This window comes from Myxocyprinus asiaticus, chromosome 25, assembly GCF_019703515.2.
Source record: "Myxocyprinus asiaticus isolate MX2 ecotype Aquarium Trade chromosome 25, UBuf_Myxa_2, whole genome shotgun sequence".
Taxonomy (NCBI): Eukaryota; Metazoa; Chordata; class Actinopteri; order Cypriniformes; family Catostomidae; genus Myxocyprinus; species Myxocyprinus asiaticus.
In genome coordinates, this window is record NC_059368.1 from 19,791,229 (window position 1) to 19,808,861 (window position 17,633).

A 17,633-nucleotide genomic window follows, 5' to 3' on the forward strand; every position below is an offset into this window, starting at 1 on the left:
TTTGTACGAACTTTAAGATTAATGATTAAATGTCTTTGAAGTCCATACTGAATTAACTGTGGAAGTGCACATTGATGCAATGTCCTTTGTTATTTGGCTGATCAAGGCTTTAGTTTGCATTAATTTAATGTCTATGTATTACATTTTAAGAGAGTGGCCATCCTATGACCAAAATGGTGCCGGCGGAAGTCAGTGAATTGATAATGAATTGTGAAATGCTGAATTGAATTGATTTATAGAGTTATAGATTTAGTATGGTTTTTATTATTAATGTATGGATTGATGACATTTATTTTGATATCACCCCTGTTTATGAAAAGGAGGTGTGTAGGCGAAAGACAGGTATGTGAAGGTGGAGAGCATTCAGCTTTTCGACTACATTTCATTAAGTGCTTGGTGTATTTTGTTTATTGTTTTGGAAGAAAAATGACTCGATTTTATCATCAACAGTCTTTATTTGGGGATCATTATTGGATTTATGTGCGTTATGTGAACCGGATGGGTGGCTTTGGACCAAGAAAGCCCCTACAGTAATGATATATTTATTCATTTATTTGTGTATTCATACCTTGTCCAACAGTTCAATAATGAAGAAATCAGTCATCTAAATAAGTTTACAATCTGAGATGGCATTTCTCAGTGTGTTCAGAAAAGCTTATATGATGTGCAAGAGCGAAGATTCACTCTTTCTCTCATGGACTCCTATGCTTTTGGGACAGTTTCAGTCATGATCCAATTATGATATTGTGATATATCACAATCTTTGTTGAATCATGGCATATGTATTGCAATATGTATCCTATCTTGAGGTGGTTGGCAATACCTTACCACTAACACACGCAACCACATCCACAGAGCATGTGCGCGAATTCTTCGAAAACATTGACTTGGTACCAATGTAAAAATACTTTTGACCTCTTAACTTGCAGCACAGAATGCTTTTCAACTGTTTGTTTTTTTCCACCTCAGAATGAGCCTTTTTTTTATTTTTTATCTTAACTATTGTTTCGTCTGTGGCAGACACAGACAGAGTGAATTATCTTGTCAGGAGCCAAGTTAATTCTCCTAGAGTAATTATGATGATGGTGGTGTTGTTCAGGGAAGGTGGATGCCTTCACCATTGTCTAGAATGCAACTGCAGTGTGTGTGAGGAGGATGGAAATGAGACAGTCTGATGAAAATGCGAATGTTTTGCCCTGTCTCCTGGCTGGCTATATTCCTCCGAGAACATCCTGAACAGATTCTCTCACCTTCCCCGCGGCATAGGATTGAATGTTCATGAGGTGTGTCGCCCACCCTTTATCTCTAACTCCTCCCTCTCAAATCCATCTCTGTCTCACTCCTACTGTAACTGGAAAGCAAGATAAAATAACTTTGTCATGTAACACTCTGACCCTGCTTACATCTTGAATTAAAGGGACAGTTCACAAAAAATGAAAACTCTGTCATCATCATGAATTTCCAAACCCCTATGACTTTCTTGGAACACCAAATGAGATTTTTTGCAGAATGTCTGAACTTCACTTTTCATTGCAATGAAAGTGGATGGGTACAAGGGGCTGACAAGCTCCAAAAATGGACAAAAAAGCACCGTATACTGTAAGCTTCATAAATGTAGTCCATACGACTTATGAACTATATTACAAGATTCCTGAATCCGTATGAAAACTATGTGTGAGGAACAGACTGAAATTGTTCCTGAAATTATTGCCTTGAAAATCTTGCTTTACAGCATTGGTCACCATTCACTGTCATTGTATGGAAAAAAAGTAGCTTGGACATTCTGCTATACACATTTAATTTTGTGTTCCATGGAAGACAGAAAGTCATACAAGTATCAAAAGAACGAGGGTGAATATATGATGACAGATTTTTCATTTTTGTGTGAACCATTCGTTTAACATCTGTCTTGGCTGATCTGGTAATCAAGGTGTTCAGCGATAAATACAGGCATAAACGGGATCCAAAATATAGTGTCAATGCTGATCTGTCCAAATTTGTTCCAGACAACATTAAAAAATTGCCAACTCACCTGTCAATTATCCATTGCATTAAAACAAAGGTTGAAACATAAAAAATCCTTTTAAACAACATTCTAATCAGACAGAAATGGAAAAACCCATTCTTACTCATGCACAAGATTTCACAGAGCATCTTGTTGTCACAACGTCCAACTTTTTTGTGCTACATTAAAAAGCAGCAATAGAGCGCAGCAGTCTCGTTCCAGAAGTAAACATCCCATTCAAGTTTGTAACACAGTTAAGGTTGGGAAAGGAGGCGGCGGAAACCGGCTGAACAGTCAAAATAATATTTAATAAGAACTTAAACAAGACACACAACATAAACACACTCTCTCTCCCGAACTGCCGCGTTCCGCCACATTTATCCCTCTCCTCGGCTGATTAGCCCAATTGGGGGCGGGGTGTGCGTAGTCACGGCCCGGCCCCACCCTCCTCCTCTTCACACTTGTTCATAGACGAATGGATTTTCAACGATAACTTAAAAACGCAGACGGATGCTTCTGTTATAGCCATCCATCTGTGTTATTTCAACTTATTTGTTTTAAGATCGTGTTTGATGATGGGGAATTCATGGTAAACAACTACCCATGGTACAGCAGAGAACGCTTCACCAATCAGAGAACTGCTGCCAACAAAGCCTGCAAAAATGTGCCTCGAGAGAGCCCCCAGTCCAGTGGTGTGATTGAGTCGGTCTCCCTTCACCCTTAAACAACGTATTATTTTATAACTTATTTATACAAATCAGAATATTTGCAATAAATGTAAAATATATTGTTTCTATACTTATAATCAACAACCTAAAATCAATAGTTTCATACATTCCTTTCAGTTTTTATTAAATTACATAATAGCAATGCTTCTTGGAATTGTACTCTGTGCCCTTGTGAAAGATGGTAAGTACACAGCCTTGTACCTTTGTCTTTTTTCCTATTTTCAAATACTTTTTTGCCTCAAAACAAAGTTTGTAGTTCGAATCCAGGGCTTGCTGAGTGACTCCAGTCAGTCTTCCTAAGCAACCAATTGATCCTGTTGCTAGGGTGGGTAGAGTCACGTTGGGTTAACCTTCTCTGGTCGCTATAATATGTGGTTCTCGCTCTCGGTGGGGCACGTGTTGAGTTGTGCGTGGATGCTGCGGAGAATATCGTGAAGCCTCCACACGCTCTAGGTCTCCGCGGTAACACACTCAACAAGCCACGTGATAAGATGCGCGGATTGACGGTATCAGATGCGGAGGCAACTGAGATTCGTCCTCCGCCACCCAGATTGAGGCGAGTCACTACGCCACCACGAGGACCTAGAGTGCATTGGAAAAATACTTCCGGTACCCAGACGCTGAATAAGTGGGCGGGACACTTGCGCTCTATACACTGATGTAGAGTTATGTATGTGCATTAAATGTATGTGACTTGTATTAAAGACCCTCCCTTTGAAATTCACAGAAGACGCATTTGAGACACGATGCTAAAAATTGTTAACAGCAATCTATCCAGATAATAAACAGACTTTGACTTAAATAGGCCTCTGATGGACATTGACACAATATCAATATTACATCTACAAAGCCCATTACACATACAATGTGTTTACCTTTCTATTCCCATGAAGTCCTAGTATGTCAGAATTTGTAAATATTTGTGTCAGTGAATTTGTGATGGTGCCTCTTGAATTTTAAAGATAATAAGCAAATGAAACATGTTAACACACCATCTCAGCTGGTGTACCAGTACTGGCTTGTCCAAACAACCCATTATTGACTGTCACCAAGCATAGGAGTGAAAATCAATAGTGTTTTCTCTGGACTAGAGGGTCAGATGCAGTCACAAAGAGAGCAAGACCCTTCCCACAGCAGGAGCCATGTGTGATTGGCAACTCTTTCCACTTGTACATTCTGAAGTATATACTAAAAGGGACAGTAGACTCAAGAGTCACACTCACAACACAAACAAATCAACTTTTTACTGCATGTAGGCTTGTTTACACTTAAAGGACATCATGCTGTGTGGAAATAGAATGTTGTGCATTATAGAGTCAGTTATTACAGATGCAACTTACAGTTCACCCTATTAGATTTATGCAGCCCTTGAGCCATGTTCTCGGTAAATGAGCATCATACTATGACTTAATTAGTCATTTGAACTGGGGAAATGGATTGGTTTAACAATTACATGGGGCTTCATGGCATTGGTATTAAAGAAATTAAGGCAGTGTGATGTTTCCTTTTTGAGTCTAATAGCTCTCAGCACAGCTTACATTCAGTATGTGGTTTTATGGCACTGCAAACAAAAGATTAGGCATTTCATTGCCATTTCAAGTCACACGTCTATTTGCACCCCGGTGTTAAAAGCAACTGCCACACAGGGCAGCTATTTGCACCCCAATAGTCTGGTGGAACCACAGAAATATATGACAAACTTACCAATAGACGTCGCTGCAGTGGTGTGGGGTGTAAAGACTGTGTGTGAATGTGTAGTGTTGTCCTCGAATCCGCCTTTTGTCCCACTCTTTTTCCCCATCCGATTTCCTGTTTCAACTCTTAACATTTCCTTTAATATTATTTAAAATAATAGATAAAAATGGATATAAATGTTGATTTCATCACCGTGATTTGGTCACAGTGAATGTCGGGGAGTGCAGAGAAGGGTTTGATCTGGAGGCTGAATTTGTCGATCGCACTCATTCCCAGTGAAAGCATGGTTACTGTAGTAAAACCAAGGTTATTTTTTCTAAGGTAAGGTTAAGGTTAGGCTTAGGGGTAGAGGTTAATGTAGTGTGTCTGCAGGACTCTAAGTAATCACAAGAAACACATTGCATTGATGCCCATACTGTATGTTAGTATTTAAATATGGTTGGAAATAGTATTTTACACTATTTACATCAGGGTGCAGTTAGTCTACACTGCCTGGGTAGAAACAAAATCGCAGTTTGGATTTAAATAAGCAGATACTTACGAGCCTATGATTGGATCATTATTGCAGTGATTAATATGTTTCAGCTGGCATCAATTATTTTAACCCTAACTGATGCAGTGTGTAGCTTTTCATTTCTTAAACAGCCATGTCGGAAGAAAATTTGCTATTGTGTTTCAGACGGGGCAAATTATTGGCCTGCATCAAGCAAAGAATACAATTAAGGAGATTGCTGAAATCACTGGAACTGGGTTAAGAACTGTCCAACACATTATTAAAACCTGGAAGGATAGTGGTGAACTGTCAGCTTCACGGAAGTAATGTGGTCGAGTGATCGTGATCAGAGATCACTAAAACGCTTGATGAAGTCACATTGTAAAAAATCAACAGTAGAACTCACGGCTATGTTTAATAGTAAAAGTAAGAGCATTTCCACATGCACAATGTGATGAGAATTTACAGGATTGGGACTAAACAGCTAAAGAAAGCCACTTGTTAGTGAGGCTAATCGGGAAAAAAATTCAATTTCTTCTTCAATTTGCTGGGGAGCATAAAGATTGGACTGTGGAGCAATGGAAAAATGTCATGTGGTCCAGATTTACCCTATTCCAAAGCGATGGGCACATCAGGGTAAGAAGGGAAGCGCATGAAGCGATGCACCCGTCATGCATAATGCCCATTGTACAAGCCTCTGGAGGCAGTGTTATGATCTGGGGATGCTTCAATTAGACTCAGCAATGTTATGCGGCAGTAAAATGAAATCAGCTGACAATCTGAATGTACTGAATGACCAGGTTATCCCATCAATGCATTTTTTCTTCCTTGACGGCACGGGCATATTCCAGGATGACAATGCCAAGATTCATCATGCTCAAATTGTGAAAGAGTGGTTCAGGGAGCATGAGGAATCATTTTCACACATGAAATGGCCACCACAGAGTCCTGACATTAACTCCATTGAAAGTTTTAGGATGTGCTGGAGAAAACTTTACGGAGTGGTTCGACTCTCCCATCGTCAATACAAGATCTCTGCCAAAAATTAATGCAACTGTGGATGGAAATAAATGTTGTGACGTTGCATAAGTTTGTCGAAACAATGTCACGATGAATGCGCACCGTAATCAAAGCTAAAGGCGGTCAAATGAAATATTAGAGTATGCAACATTTTTTTTTGGCCAGGCAGTGTACCATTATTTGCACCAGGGTTGGGGTGCAAATAATATCTGCCACTATTTGCACTGGGGTGTAAATAGCATATACCATTCACCCTCATGTGATTCTAAACCCGTATGACTGTCTTTCTTTTGTGGAACACAAAGGGAGATGTTGGGCAGAATCTTAGGGACAACAGCCTCTGTCATCATTCACTTTCATTGTATAGAAAAAAGATACAATGAAAGTGAATGGTGACTGAGGATAACATTCAACCTTACATCCCCTTTTGTATTGCACAGAAGAAAGTAAGGCATATGGATTTGGAATAACATATAACATGACAAATAATGACAGAATGTTAATTTCTGGGTGAACTTTTCCTTTAAATCTACAAAGCAAACATACCACTATGTATCGAGAGAATTACAACAGCTGCATCACAAACTCCTAAAAGTATTTTCTTCTGATCATGTCTAGCTGTCAGATTTGGCTCATCCCTCCTGCGATTGTCCCTTATAACAAGAAAGAAAAAGAAACAATATGAGAAGTTAGATGTTGACAAATAGAAAGTCTGTACAACTCCAGCTACTGTTTTCCCTCATGTCTCTGCTGCAACATTGATCGTGACTGAAACCTCAAAGGTGTTGCTTTTTTTGGAAGGTTTAGAAGGTGAAACCAGGAGGGACTGAGAGCATTCACTGACCAAAAAAAAAAAAAAAAAAAGACAAGACAAGACAATAAACCTAAATAAATGTTCCCAAAAGAAAGCCCTAGATCTTTAAATGAATAATTAAATATACTGTAGAAACAGTACAACCACTGTGTGAATTGAGGCTGGTTATTAAAGTTGTGCCTGACTTTTGCAGGCAAGTGTTTATACTATAGTAGTTAAATCAGTCGAGTTCTTTTTCTGTTTTTATTAATGGTTACTCTTTGCATTAAGGTTCTATACATTAACATTAGTTAATGCATTGGTAGGCTATTGTGAACTAACCATGAATAAACTTTTTTTAACTGCATTTATTAATTTTGATTAATGTTCATTTATTTACCATTGTCTATTTTTGGTTCATAATGCACTACCCACTGTTAATGCATCAAATTTTTAATATTAAAGGAATATTCTGGGTTCAATACGAGTTAAGCTCAGTCAAACAAAAACAGTTTTTTCTTTAGAAAAAAAAAAGAGCAAAAAAGAAGCAGAAATCTGGGTTACAGTGAGGCATTTACAATGGAAGTGAACGGGGCCAATCTGTTAACATTTAAATACTCACTATTTCAACAGTATAGCCACAAGATGTAAACAATATGAGTGTTAACATGATTTTAATGTGATAAAATCACTTAGTAACCTTTTCAGTGTAAAGTTGTCCAGTTTTACACGTTTGTTGTCATGATGACAATACAGTGTAAAACCTAAAATGACAGTAAAAGAAATGGCCCCCCTTTCACTTCAGTTGTAAGTGCCTGACTGCAACCTCCATTTTTGCTTTTTTTTTAAAGAAAAGGACAAGAATTATTATTATTATTATTTGTTTTGTGGTAATCAACATTATGCCACAAATGTCATCGACTGAGCTTATTGAACCCAGAGTATTCCTTTAAAATGTTTAACCTAATTAAAACATTAACCAAGATTAATACATGCTGTAAAAGTACTGTTCATTGTTAGTTCGTTAACTAATCCATTAATTAATGTGAACATATACAACCTCATTGTGGAGTGCTACTGATGCATTCCATTCATTAGAACATTTGGCAAATAAAATAAAATGCCTTAATTTTTATAAATCTTTTACATTTGTTTTCTGTGTAACATTTTCGTTCAATGTAGCTAGACTGAAATTGATTTTTGTTTAAAATACCCTTCATCTCATGTGACCAACTGTAACGTGTTTTCTCAGAGCTGTGCGGGGGAACATTTCTGAAATTCCACTTGAGTATCCATTTAGCCCTCAGCATCATCAGGGAAGCAATATATATTTCGAGCAATTTCCCCTTGAATGTAAAGCAGGTCAATGTATGCTTTCATCTTGTTGCTTTCTCACCATTCCTCTCTTACTTTGTTCCAGACCAGCAAAGCCGTGACTAAGGGAGACTTCCCACTGGCTAACATTGCCTCCAGACGAGCCCTGTTCCTGGCCGCACTCTCCATCACCATTGGAACAGGGGTGTACGTGGGCGTGGTGGTGGCCCTCATTGCATATCTGTCCAAACCAGGCCACATATAGCAGGGCCAGAAAGGAAACCACAGGACTTCATGATAATACCGCCTCCGAACGTCTTTTCTAAATGTCTCTCTCATCTTCATCCCTCCCCGTGGACTGCCTGTCCGCCCAAATTAGAGAAAGGGATGAAGCAGAAGACGATGAACCCAGAAGAACTGTGGACTTTATCATCTCAGTGATTATATATAAATGTCACCTTGTGTCACACAACAGCAGTTGCCCCATTGGATAAAACTTTAACTTAAGTATTGCTTAAGTCTGAGAGCAGTTCAGGTGAAGAATACAAACTAGAGAAACAAATAAGAAATCAAATTCACAAAAACCAAAGGGAAGATATTCCAAAGGACACCCATAAGGATCAAAAGAGACTAAGCGCCCTTGGATTAGTTTTTTCCCTTTCCAGCTGTGATTCATTCCGAACCTGAAAGAGAACTCAAGCCGTTCTCTGTTCCTCTGTCATTATTTACTTAGTTCGTTAAACCCAGTAAGAGTGTATGGCTCAATTAAACCAGCGCTGCTGAAAACACACTGCGATCTCTGCTGTTCACGAAAGAGCTCTGTTAAAACATATTATACAACAGGTGACTGCTATGTTTCCTTATATATTTGGAAAAAATGACAGAGCCTTGTATGTTATAACAAGCTGAGGTAGAGTCCACTCTCAAACCTAAGTGCTTATGGTTATACAGAACTACAGAAATAAGAAATAGCTGTCAAAGACAATGCAGTCCACCTCTGTGAATTCAAATTAATCTATGAAATTCAGCTCCACTTACACACAAACTATGCTGATCTCTGTGCAGTTTCCTCTTGTTAGGGCTCTATGCTTTGTGTTGTAAATTCATGTCTTTTTTCTTTTTGTAAGTTTATGTCATGGTAGAAGAAAAGCCATCACGTAAACACTGGTGCTGAGAATTCTGAACAGTATATAACATGAAGAACAAGAAGCATTTATTTTAGATCAGTAAGTATATTTGTTTGACTTAAGCATTATTTAATGATGTTCCCTATCTGTCACTCACTTGATCTTATGTCGATGTAGTGACACTAGGGGTCACACTTGGGAGCCCCAAACACCTCTGGTTTTTTGAAAAAAGGCGAGTGGAATTTGCATGCCACTCCCCCAGACATACGGGTATAAAAGGAGCTGGTATGCAACCACTCATTCAGATTTTCTCTTCGGAGCCAAGCGGTTGTATTCAGTGCACTGAATTCAAGTCCCTCCAAAGACACACCTCAAAACTGCTGGATTTATGGCACATTTCAGCGGCTTCTCCCCCTCTGCACCTGTGGAGTGCAGAGAACGCTCCTGGGTGCTTCGGCAGAGCGAAAATAAGAGAATATATTCTAAAAGAGTATATTGTCATTCACAAAATGAGCGGCACACACGGAATGTCTTTTTAAAGATGCCTTTCCGTTTGTGTGTTATTCCTGGTTGCGGTCGTTATCTCTCCGCTTCTGATGGCCACGATCACTGTCTTACGTGTCTGGGCACTGCCCAAGCGGAGACATCATTTGTGGATGAGTCATGTCCTCATTGCGAGAACATGACCATGGCAACCCCAGCGGCCCCCCACACCGGTCCTTCTACCTACAGGTTTGAGGGCACGTCGGTTAGCACTGGGGGCGATTTGGGGACATCAATGGGACCACCTCTGCCGGGTATCCCCACGGACCTCCCATTCCCAGCACACTCACTTGCCCCGATCGGGTTCTCGCACGGGACCGCCGGCTCGTCTCAGCGCGAATTCGACTTCTCGTTCGGAGCTCCGGAAGACGATGAGTTATCGAGCGCAGCATCGGTGAGCGGGATCGTCCAGTCTGACGCAGAGGCTTCGGCTGGGCTTCCTCCTTCGGGAATGGTCGCCCGGTCTCACGCCGACACGGAAATGACGGACATGCTTTCCCGGGCGGCCGCGAGTGTCAGGCTAGAGTGGAACCCTCTTCTCTCCCCTGAACCCTCGCGGCTCGACGATTGGTTCCTGGGCTCGGGGCGCCGCCCACGGCCACACCCCACCCCCATTCAAAGTGCATGAGGAGCTGACAAAATTGTGGGAGGCACCTTTTACTGCCCGGTCCCGGTCTTTCAGCTCCCCCGCTCTCACTACCCTCGATGGTGGAGCGGCCAGGGGGTATTCGGTGATCCCCCAGATGGATAAGACATCCAGGGACTGTAGGTTTACATCGTCCCTGACGACTGTAGCCTACGGTGCCGCTGGACAAGCCGTCTCTGCCCTGCACGCCATGGCTCTCCTGCAAGTACACCAAGCCAAGGCGCTAAAAGAACTGCACGAGGGTAGTTCTGACCCGGGATTGATGCAGGAACTGCGCTCGGCGACCGACCTCGCTCTCCGGGCGATGAAGGTCATGGCGCGGTCTCTCGGGCAGGCGATGTCCACCCTGGTGGTCCAGTAGCGCCACCTTTGGCTCAACTTGGTCGAGATGGGAGAGGCGGACAAGGCACGGTTCCTTGACGCCTCCGTTTCCCAGGTTGGCCTGTTTGGCGATGCAGTCGAGGACTTTGCCCAGCAGTTCTCGTCGGTGAAGAAGCAGACGGAGGCCTTACAACATATCCTGCCCTGGCGCGGCTTAAGACCCCGCACCCTGTCTGCTCGTTGCCAAGGGCGTCTTCCTGCAGCAACAACACTGGCTCCGCCGCAGACCGCCCCCATGGCCCGGCTCCGGTGTGCAGCCCTCCGCAGGAAGCAGATGCCACCCGTCTCGCGGCCGGCCACTGAGAACCCGAGGAAGGCTTCGAAGTGCCCCCGAGATGGGCAACCCAGGGGCGAGGAGACCCACTTCTTTGGGGCTGGTTGATAGACCACTCCATCCCCTGGTGGAGGGCCGGGAGGAGAATCTTTTGTCGCCGCATGCCCAGGAGGCTGTGGCACCCAAAATCCTGACAAAAGAATGGTTCCCTTGTCTCCTGGGTCACATATCCGGTGCACACGGCCCACCGTCCCATTTTGGCAGGTATGACGCTCCAGCGGTGGACCCCCCACTCCTGTGCGCCCAGCTGTGGCACAAACACGCCCACACAGGATTGGTTCCATTGAACTATGGGGATGAGATTCCCCCCCTCCTCGGCCAATCTTATGGTGGGCGGCAGGAGCCAGGTAAGTGCTTCAATGTCCCTGGACACAGCATGGCCACGGGGCTCGAGTCCCCTTGATGTGGCACCTCGAGCTCCGCCCCGCAGCGAGGCCCCACCCGCCGGTACGTCCGACGTGATCATTCTCTTGGTCCCCCTCACCCGGAGTTTGGGCGCATGGCTCGCGCTTTCCAACCCGTTGCGATGGCTGACCTGGACCGTCCGACTCAGCTACGCGATTCAGTTCGCCAGGCGCCCGCCCAGGATCAGTGACATCCGCTTCACCTCGGTGAAGTGCAAGAACGCCGCTACCTTGCGTGCAGAGATCACTACCCTTCTGCGCAAGGGCGCAATAGAGCCTGTCCATCCAGCCGAGATGAAGAAAGGGTTCTACAGCACTTACTTCATCGTACCGAAGAAAGGTGGTGGGTTGCGACCAATCCTGGACCTGCGAGTACTGAACTGGGCTTTGCACAGACTCCCGTCCAAGATGTTGACGCAAAAATGCACTCTAACGAGCGTCCGGCATCAAGATTAGTTTGCGGCGGTAGACCTGAAGGACGCGTACTGCCACGTCTTGGTCTTCCCTCGACACAGACCCTTCCTGCGGTTTGCCTTCGAAGGTCAGGCGTACCAGTACAAGGTCCTCCCCTTCGGCCTGTACTTGTCCCCTTGCGTCTTCACGAAGGTCGCAGAGGCAGCCCTTGCCCCGCTAAGGGAAGTGGGCATCCGCACCCTCAACTATCTCGACGACTGGCTAATCCTAGCTCATTCTCGAGAGTTGCTGTGCGCACACAGGGACCTCGTGCTCCGGCACCTCAGCCGACTGGGGCTTCGGGTCAACTAGGAAAAAAGCAAGCTCTCCCCGGTTCAGAGCATCTCTTTTCTCGGTTTGGAGTTGGTCTCGATGACAGCGCGTCTCACGAATGAGAGTGCACAGTCGGTGCTGAACTGTCTGAAGGCGTTCAGACGGAGGACAGCGGTTCCACTGAAACTTATTCAGAGGCTCCTAGGGCATATGGCATCCTCAGCGGCGGCCACACCGCTCGGGTTGATGCATATGAGACCGCTTCATCACTGGCTTCAGACTCGAGTCCTGAGATGTGCATGGCGCTGCGGGACACATCGCATGACCATCACGCCGATCTGTCGCTGCCTCTTCAGCCCTTGGACCGACCTTGCATTTCTACGGGCAGGGGTTCCCCTAGAGCAGGTCTCCAGGCACGTTGTGGTTACAACAGATGCCTCCAAGACAGGCTGGGGTGCCGTATGCAACGGGCACACAGCCGCCGGCTCCTGGACGAATTCCCCTGATGAAGGACCTTCTTTCTCAGGGACGGGGCACCATCTGGCACCCACGACCAGACCTCTGGAATCTCCACGTCTGGCCCCTGGACAGGACGCGGAAGACCTAAGTTGCCTACCACCCGCGGTGGTAGACACGATCACTCAAGCTAGGGCTCCCTCTACGAGGCGCCTGTACGCCTTGAAGTGGCGTCTGTTCGCTAAGTGGTGTTCTTCCCAACGCGAAGACCCTCAGAGATGCGCAGTCGGATCGGTGCTTTCCTTCCTGCAGGAGAGGCTGGAGGGGCGGCTGTCCCCCTCCACCTTGAAGGTGTATGTAGCTGCTATTTCGGCTCATCACGATGCAGTAGATGGTAAGTACTTGGGGAAGCACGACTTTATCATCAGGTTCCTGAGAGGCACTAGGAGGTTGAATCCCTCCAGACCATGCCTCGTACCCTCGTGGGACCTCTCTGTAGTCCTTCGGAGTCTACAGGAAGCTCCCTTTGAGCCCTTGGAGTCAGCTGAGCTTAAGGCACTCTCTTTGAAGACTGCCCTCCTGACTGCGCTCACTTCCATCAAAAGGATAGGGGACCTGCAGGCGTTCTCTGTCAGCGAATCATGCCTGGAGTTCGGTCCGGGTTACTCTCATGTGATCCTGAGACCCCAACCGGGCTATGTGCCAAGGTTCCCATGACCCCTTTTAGGGATCAGGTGGTGAAACTGCAAGCATTGCCCCAGGAGGAGGCAGACCCAGCCTTGGCGTTGATGTGTCAGTGCGAGCTTTACGCATCTATTTGGATCACACGCAGAGCCTTAGAAGCTCCAAGCAGCTCTTTGTCTGCTTTGGTGGACAGCGGAAAGGAAGTGCTGTCTCCAAACAGAGGATCGCCCACTGGGTCATTGATGCCATCGCGATGGCATATCAGACTCAGGACATGCCACCCCCTGCAGGGTTATGAGCCCACTCTACAAGGAGTGTGGCGGCCTTCTTGGCCCTGGCCAGTGGCTCCTCTTTGGCAGACATCTGCAGAGCAGCGGGCTGGGCAACACACAACACCTTTGCGAGGTTCTACAATCTCTGGGTTGAGCCGGTCTCATCCCATGTATTGGCAGGCTCGAGCAGGTAAGTTCCAGGACAGCTGGCCAGGTGTACCTCTTGCGCATAGCCCCTTTCCCCTCCCTTGAGGTGAAGATGTGTGCTCTTGACTCCCAGTCGTGTTCATAGACTGTGATCCCTGGATGACTTTCCTCCTTAGCCCTCTGGCAGTTGAGTTTGTGGAGAAACTCGCTGACCGGCGCAGTACGTGCACTAATGAGCCCCTGTACTGAGGTAGGTGCTCCACATGTGCTGGTTCCCCGAAGGCGACCCCATATGATATCTTCCTCAAAATCGTTTCCCTGTCGGCAAACTGCATCTTCCTTCCCTCTGCCTCCGGTCGCCATGCTCTGTAGAAACTCCTCTCCCTTCGGTAGGACCTACCATGGGATCTCTCCACATGACATACTTCCGACAAGACTCGGTAAGACCATGCAATGAATTCCACTCAAAATCCCCCCCCCTCCTTTTTGGGCAGGGTGTGGTCTCCATGGTGTCTTCCCCTTGGGAGGGACACCCCCCGACACAGACACTTATGGCTCCCAGTCAGTTTACAAATTCCACTCTTTTTGGGGAGAAAAGAGAGGGAAAGAGGCCTCAGCTTGTCTAGCCTGTCCCTATAGTTGGACAGTCGACTTGTTCCTGATGGACCGTTCGACGCTCATAAGAGCGTTGGGGGAGGTTACGTGACGGCCTGGTGCGCTGGCTACGAGGCACACAGTGGTCTGCCCCTCACACACCGCCAGTTCACGTTACACAGTTCAGATAGTTGTGGTGTTTTGTATAGGGACCCCTAGTGTCACTACATCGACACAACGTCGAGTGAGTGACAGATAGGGAATGTCATGGTTACTTTCGGAACCTCCGTTCCCTGATGGAGGGAACGAGGCATTGTGTCCCTCTTGCCACAATGCTGAACTACCCGCTGAAATGGCCGGGACCTGGTCTCGGCTCCTCAGCACAAAACCTGAATGAGTGGTTGCATACCAGCTCCTTTTATACCCGTATGTCCAGGGGAGTGGCATGCAAATTCCACTCGCCAATTCTCATTGGCCTTTTTTCAAAAAAGCAGAGGTGTTAGGGGCTCCCAAGAGTGACCCCAAGTGTCACTACATCGACACAACGTCTCATTCCCTCCATCAGGGAACGGAGGTTACGAAAGTAACCATGACGTTTTCACACCCAAATCTCTGAACTGAATGTGAAAAGTAATGTCTCCTCTGAGTCCCCAAATGCATAACTTTATGTTCCTAAGATAAAAAATGAATTAAAAAAATTAGACTTGAGACGAGTTAAACTGGCAAAATTCAAGACCAATTTTCAGAAAATGTACCTTCCTCGTATTCTAAAATGGATGTTTGAACAAAAATGCGGGTTAGGGCCTCAGATTGAATTGATTAATAATGTATTGCTTGTCTATGGGCTTGCAGGCTATGGCACATGAGAATAAACTCACAGGGAATGTAGTGTTAGGGGTCAACTGGTCCATTGCAACACCAACTGAGCTTCAATTTGGTATAGTCATCCGCATAATAACTTCAAAACAAAAAAGCAATGGGTATTCAGGTGGCTGGGTGGTTTAACAATTGGTGCCTGGATTGAATCATTATGATACAAGCCTTTGGAAGTTGGTAGAAATAAAATTATAACCTCCTAATTGCTTCAGCCCTCCCATGAGGAGTTCTCACTTAGATGACAGGATCTCTTTAATAGCTTGGTTCTACCAAGTGTTTGACCGACATCATGGTAATTTCAGGATAGACTTGACTTGCTTAAACATACCATCAATTAAGTGTCACACAGCCTGTATTCACCCCGTTGAGTGTAATAGAGTGGACACTATTGCAAATCATTAGTGGATATAATTCATTGAATTAAAAAAAAAAAAAATATTAATCTCAAATAAAATTCAAGCAAATGGAGAAAAATTGTCAAGTAATTTCTATAGGAGAAATGGTTTGGTGTGGTGCTTTTATCAAGGTTAGCAGATTTTCTCAGCTTATTGCCAGTGGTGTAGTAACTGGAAAGAATATGTTGGTGAGAATGAAATCATTGAATCACTGAGCTTTTAAAGGCATGAGCGAAGACGAAAAATGAGTAAGTGTACTATTGAGGATTCTACCGCTGATTAATAATTAATATGTGCCATATGAACTAATTACCCTCAATACTCTGTATTTGGCACCAAAAGGAGAGCCGTAAAAAGTATTACTACTAAATTAAGAAAAAAAAAAATATCATAAAGAATGGTCATACCATAATTTTTGACAGAGGTTTTTATGCAAACCCACCCTGACCCTATAGTCACAGATTCAAAGGTGATCTCATCAAATGCAATGGAATTGTTTAAAATATCCTCTAAATATATAGCTGACTGCATAAAATGGTTTGCAAAAATGTCAGTGTTCCAACAAATAGACTGATGTGGAGAGGGATGCATGAATCCAAGGCCTGGAAAACGAAACACCACCCAGCCCTTCTTTCTTGGAGCCTGCAATTCACAGCACACTCCAGACCTGCTGGTTTTGTTGTGGTTCTTAGCTAATGCATTTCTATTGCAACCACTGGAACACTGAAAGGCAACATGGGACACTAACAGTTTCTCTGCCCAGGTCATGCATTAGTCCAGTGGTTCCCAACCCTATTCCTGGAGGCCCACCAACATTGCACATTTTGTATATCTATCTTTTCTGACACACCCAATTCAGGTCTTGTAGTCTCCACTAACAAGCGGATGAGTTGAATCAAATGTGTTTGATTAGGGAGATATCCAAAATGTGTAGTGTTGGGGAGCCTCCAGGAACAGGGTTGGGAACCACTGCATTAGTCATACCTGACATTTATGGTTCACAATTAACCTCAAATAATGGCTTTTTCTGTGGAAGTATCTAGTTTCTAGACTACAGCAAAGCAGGAAAACAGAATTTTTTTTACAAACAAGACTCTGCTACTTTGAAGCCATTGAAGCTAGCACAAACTAATTTAACTATTATTATTTCATACTATAACAGTTTTTCATCTTTGTTGAGCTATTTAGTAGTACAGCAAAAAATTAAATTAATACACTGGTTTCTAATGAAACCCATGTGGTATGGTTTCATACATGCAAAAAACTCTAATTGGCTTTTATGAAAATGACCTTTTTCCTCATGTGATTGCATCATTTAATTCTAAATGAACAGTGCCAATGTCTGGCTTACGTTGAGTGTGTATCAGCCTGGCCCTTTTCTCCCCCATTTTACGTTTCCATAGTGACTATTCCTTTACAGAGATCCATTTTATGCTAGTGCTTTCACTTGCAATGACCTACACTGTAACAATAGTGAGAGTAAATGTGCATTTTACCTTTGAGAGTTTTAATTGCAATCAGTTCTGCTTTGTCTTTTGTTATTGTCACTTAATTTAGGGCTGTAAGGTTATTTTGGTATCAGTCATTAACAAATTGAGGAAATTCAGAATTATCAGCTTCAGTTACAACAAAATGAGAAAGTAAAAGTGTTTATACAGGAATGTCAGTGTTTTATTTGTATTGTGATACTTTGAGTTTTTCTCATTCATGATCAGAATGTGCTTGTAAGACAGTGACAATGATGTAAATACTGCAAATGAAAGTCAAGATGCAGCAATATGAAATAAAAGACATTTGAGACAAAAAAAAAAAAAAAAAAAAACAAATGACCATATATCAATAAATGCAACAGCTTGGCATATGTTTGATACACCATTGTCCTCACATACATGTGCAAATCTCTCTTATTCTTGAGTAGAACACTAGTTAAACAGTTAAATAATGCTAGCAAATAGACAGATGAGTCATATGTGCATAACAGTTCAGTGTGTATGGAGGTG

General features: G+C 44.0%; 2 protein-coding genes across 2 annotated transcripts in view; both read left to right on the forward strand.

Annotated features, from left to right (window-relative positions):
• Nucleotides 1–9,375, forward strand: part of LOC127416470 (synapse differentiation-inducing gene protein 1-like) — a 33,560-nt gene extending 24,185 nt beyond the window's left edge. Inside the window, exon 5 of the mRNA XM_051655859.1 lies at nt 8,155–9,375. Coding sequence (XP_051511819.1) covers nt 8,155–8,313 — 159 coding nt within the window. The 3' untranslated portion in view covers nt 8,314–9,375. The remainder of the gene's footprint in view (nt 1–8,154) is intronic.
• Nucleotides 9,376–9,475: 100 nt separating this feature from the next.
• Nucleotides 9,476–17,429, forward strand: LOC127416468 (uncharacterized). Its single transcript, XM_051655858.1, has 2 exons — nt 9,476–14,535; nt 14,937–17,429. The coding sequence occupies exon 1, from the start codon at nt 12,309–12,311 to the stop codon at nt 13,380–13,382; it is 1,074 nt and encodes a 357-aa protein (XP_051511818.1). The 5' UTR covers nt 9,476–12,308; the 3' UTR covers nt 13,383–14,535; nt 14,937–17,429.
• The last annotated feature ends 204 nt before the right edge of the window (nt 17,430–17,633 follow it).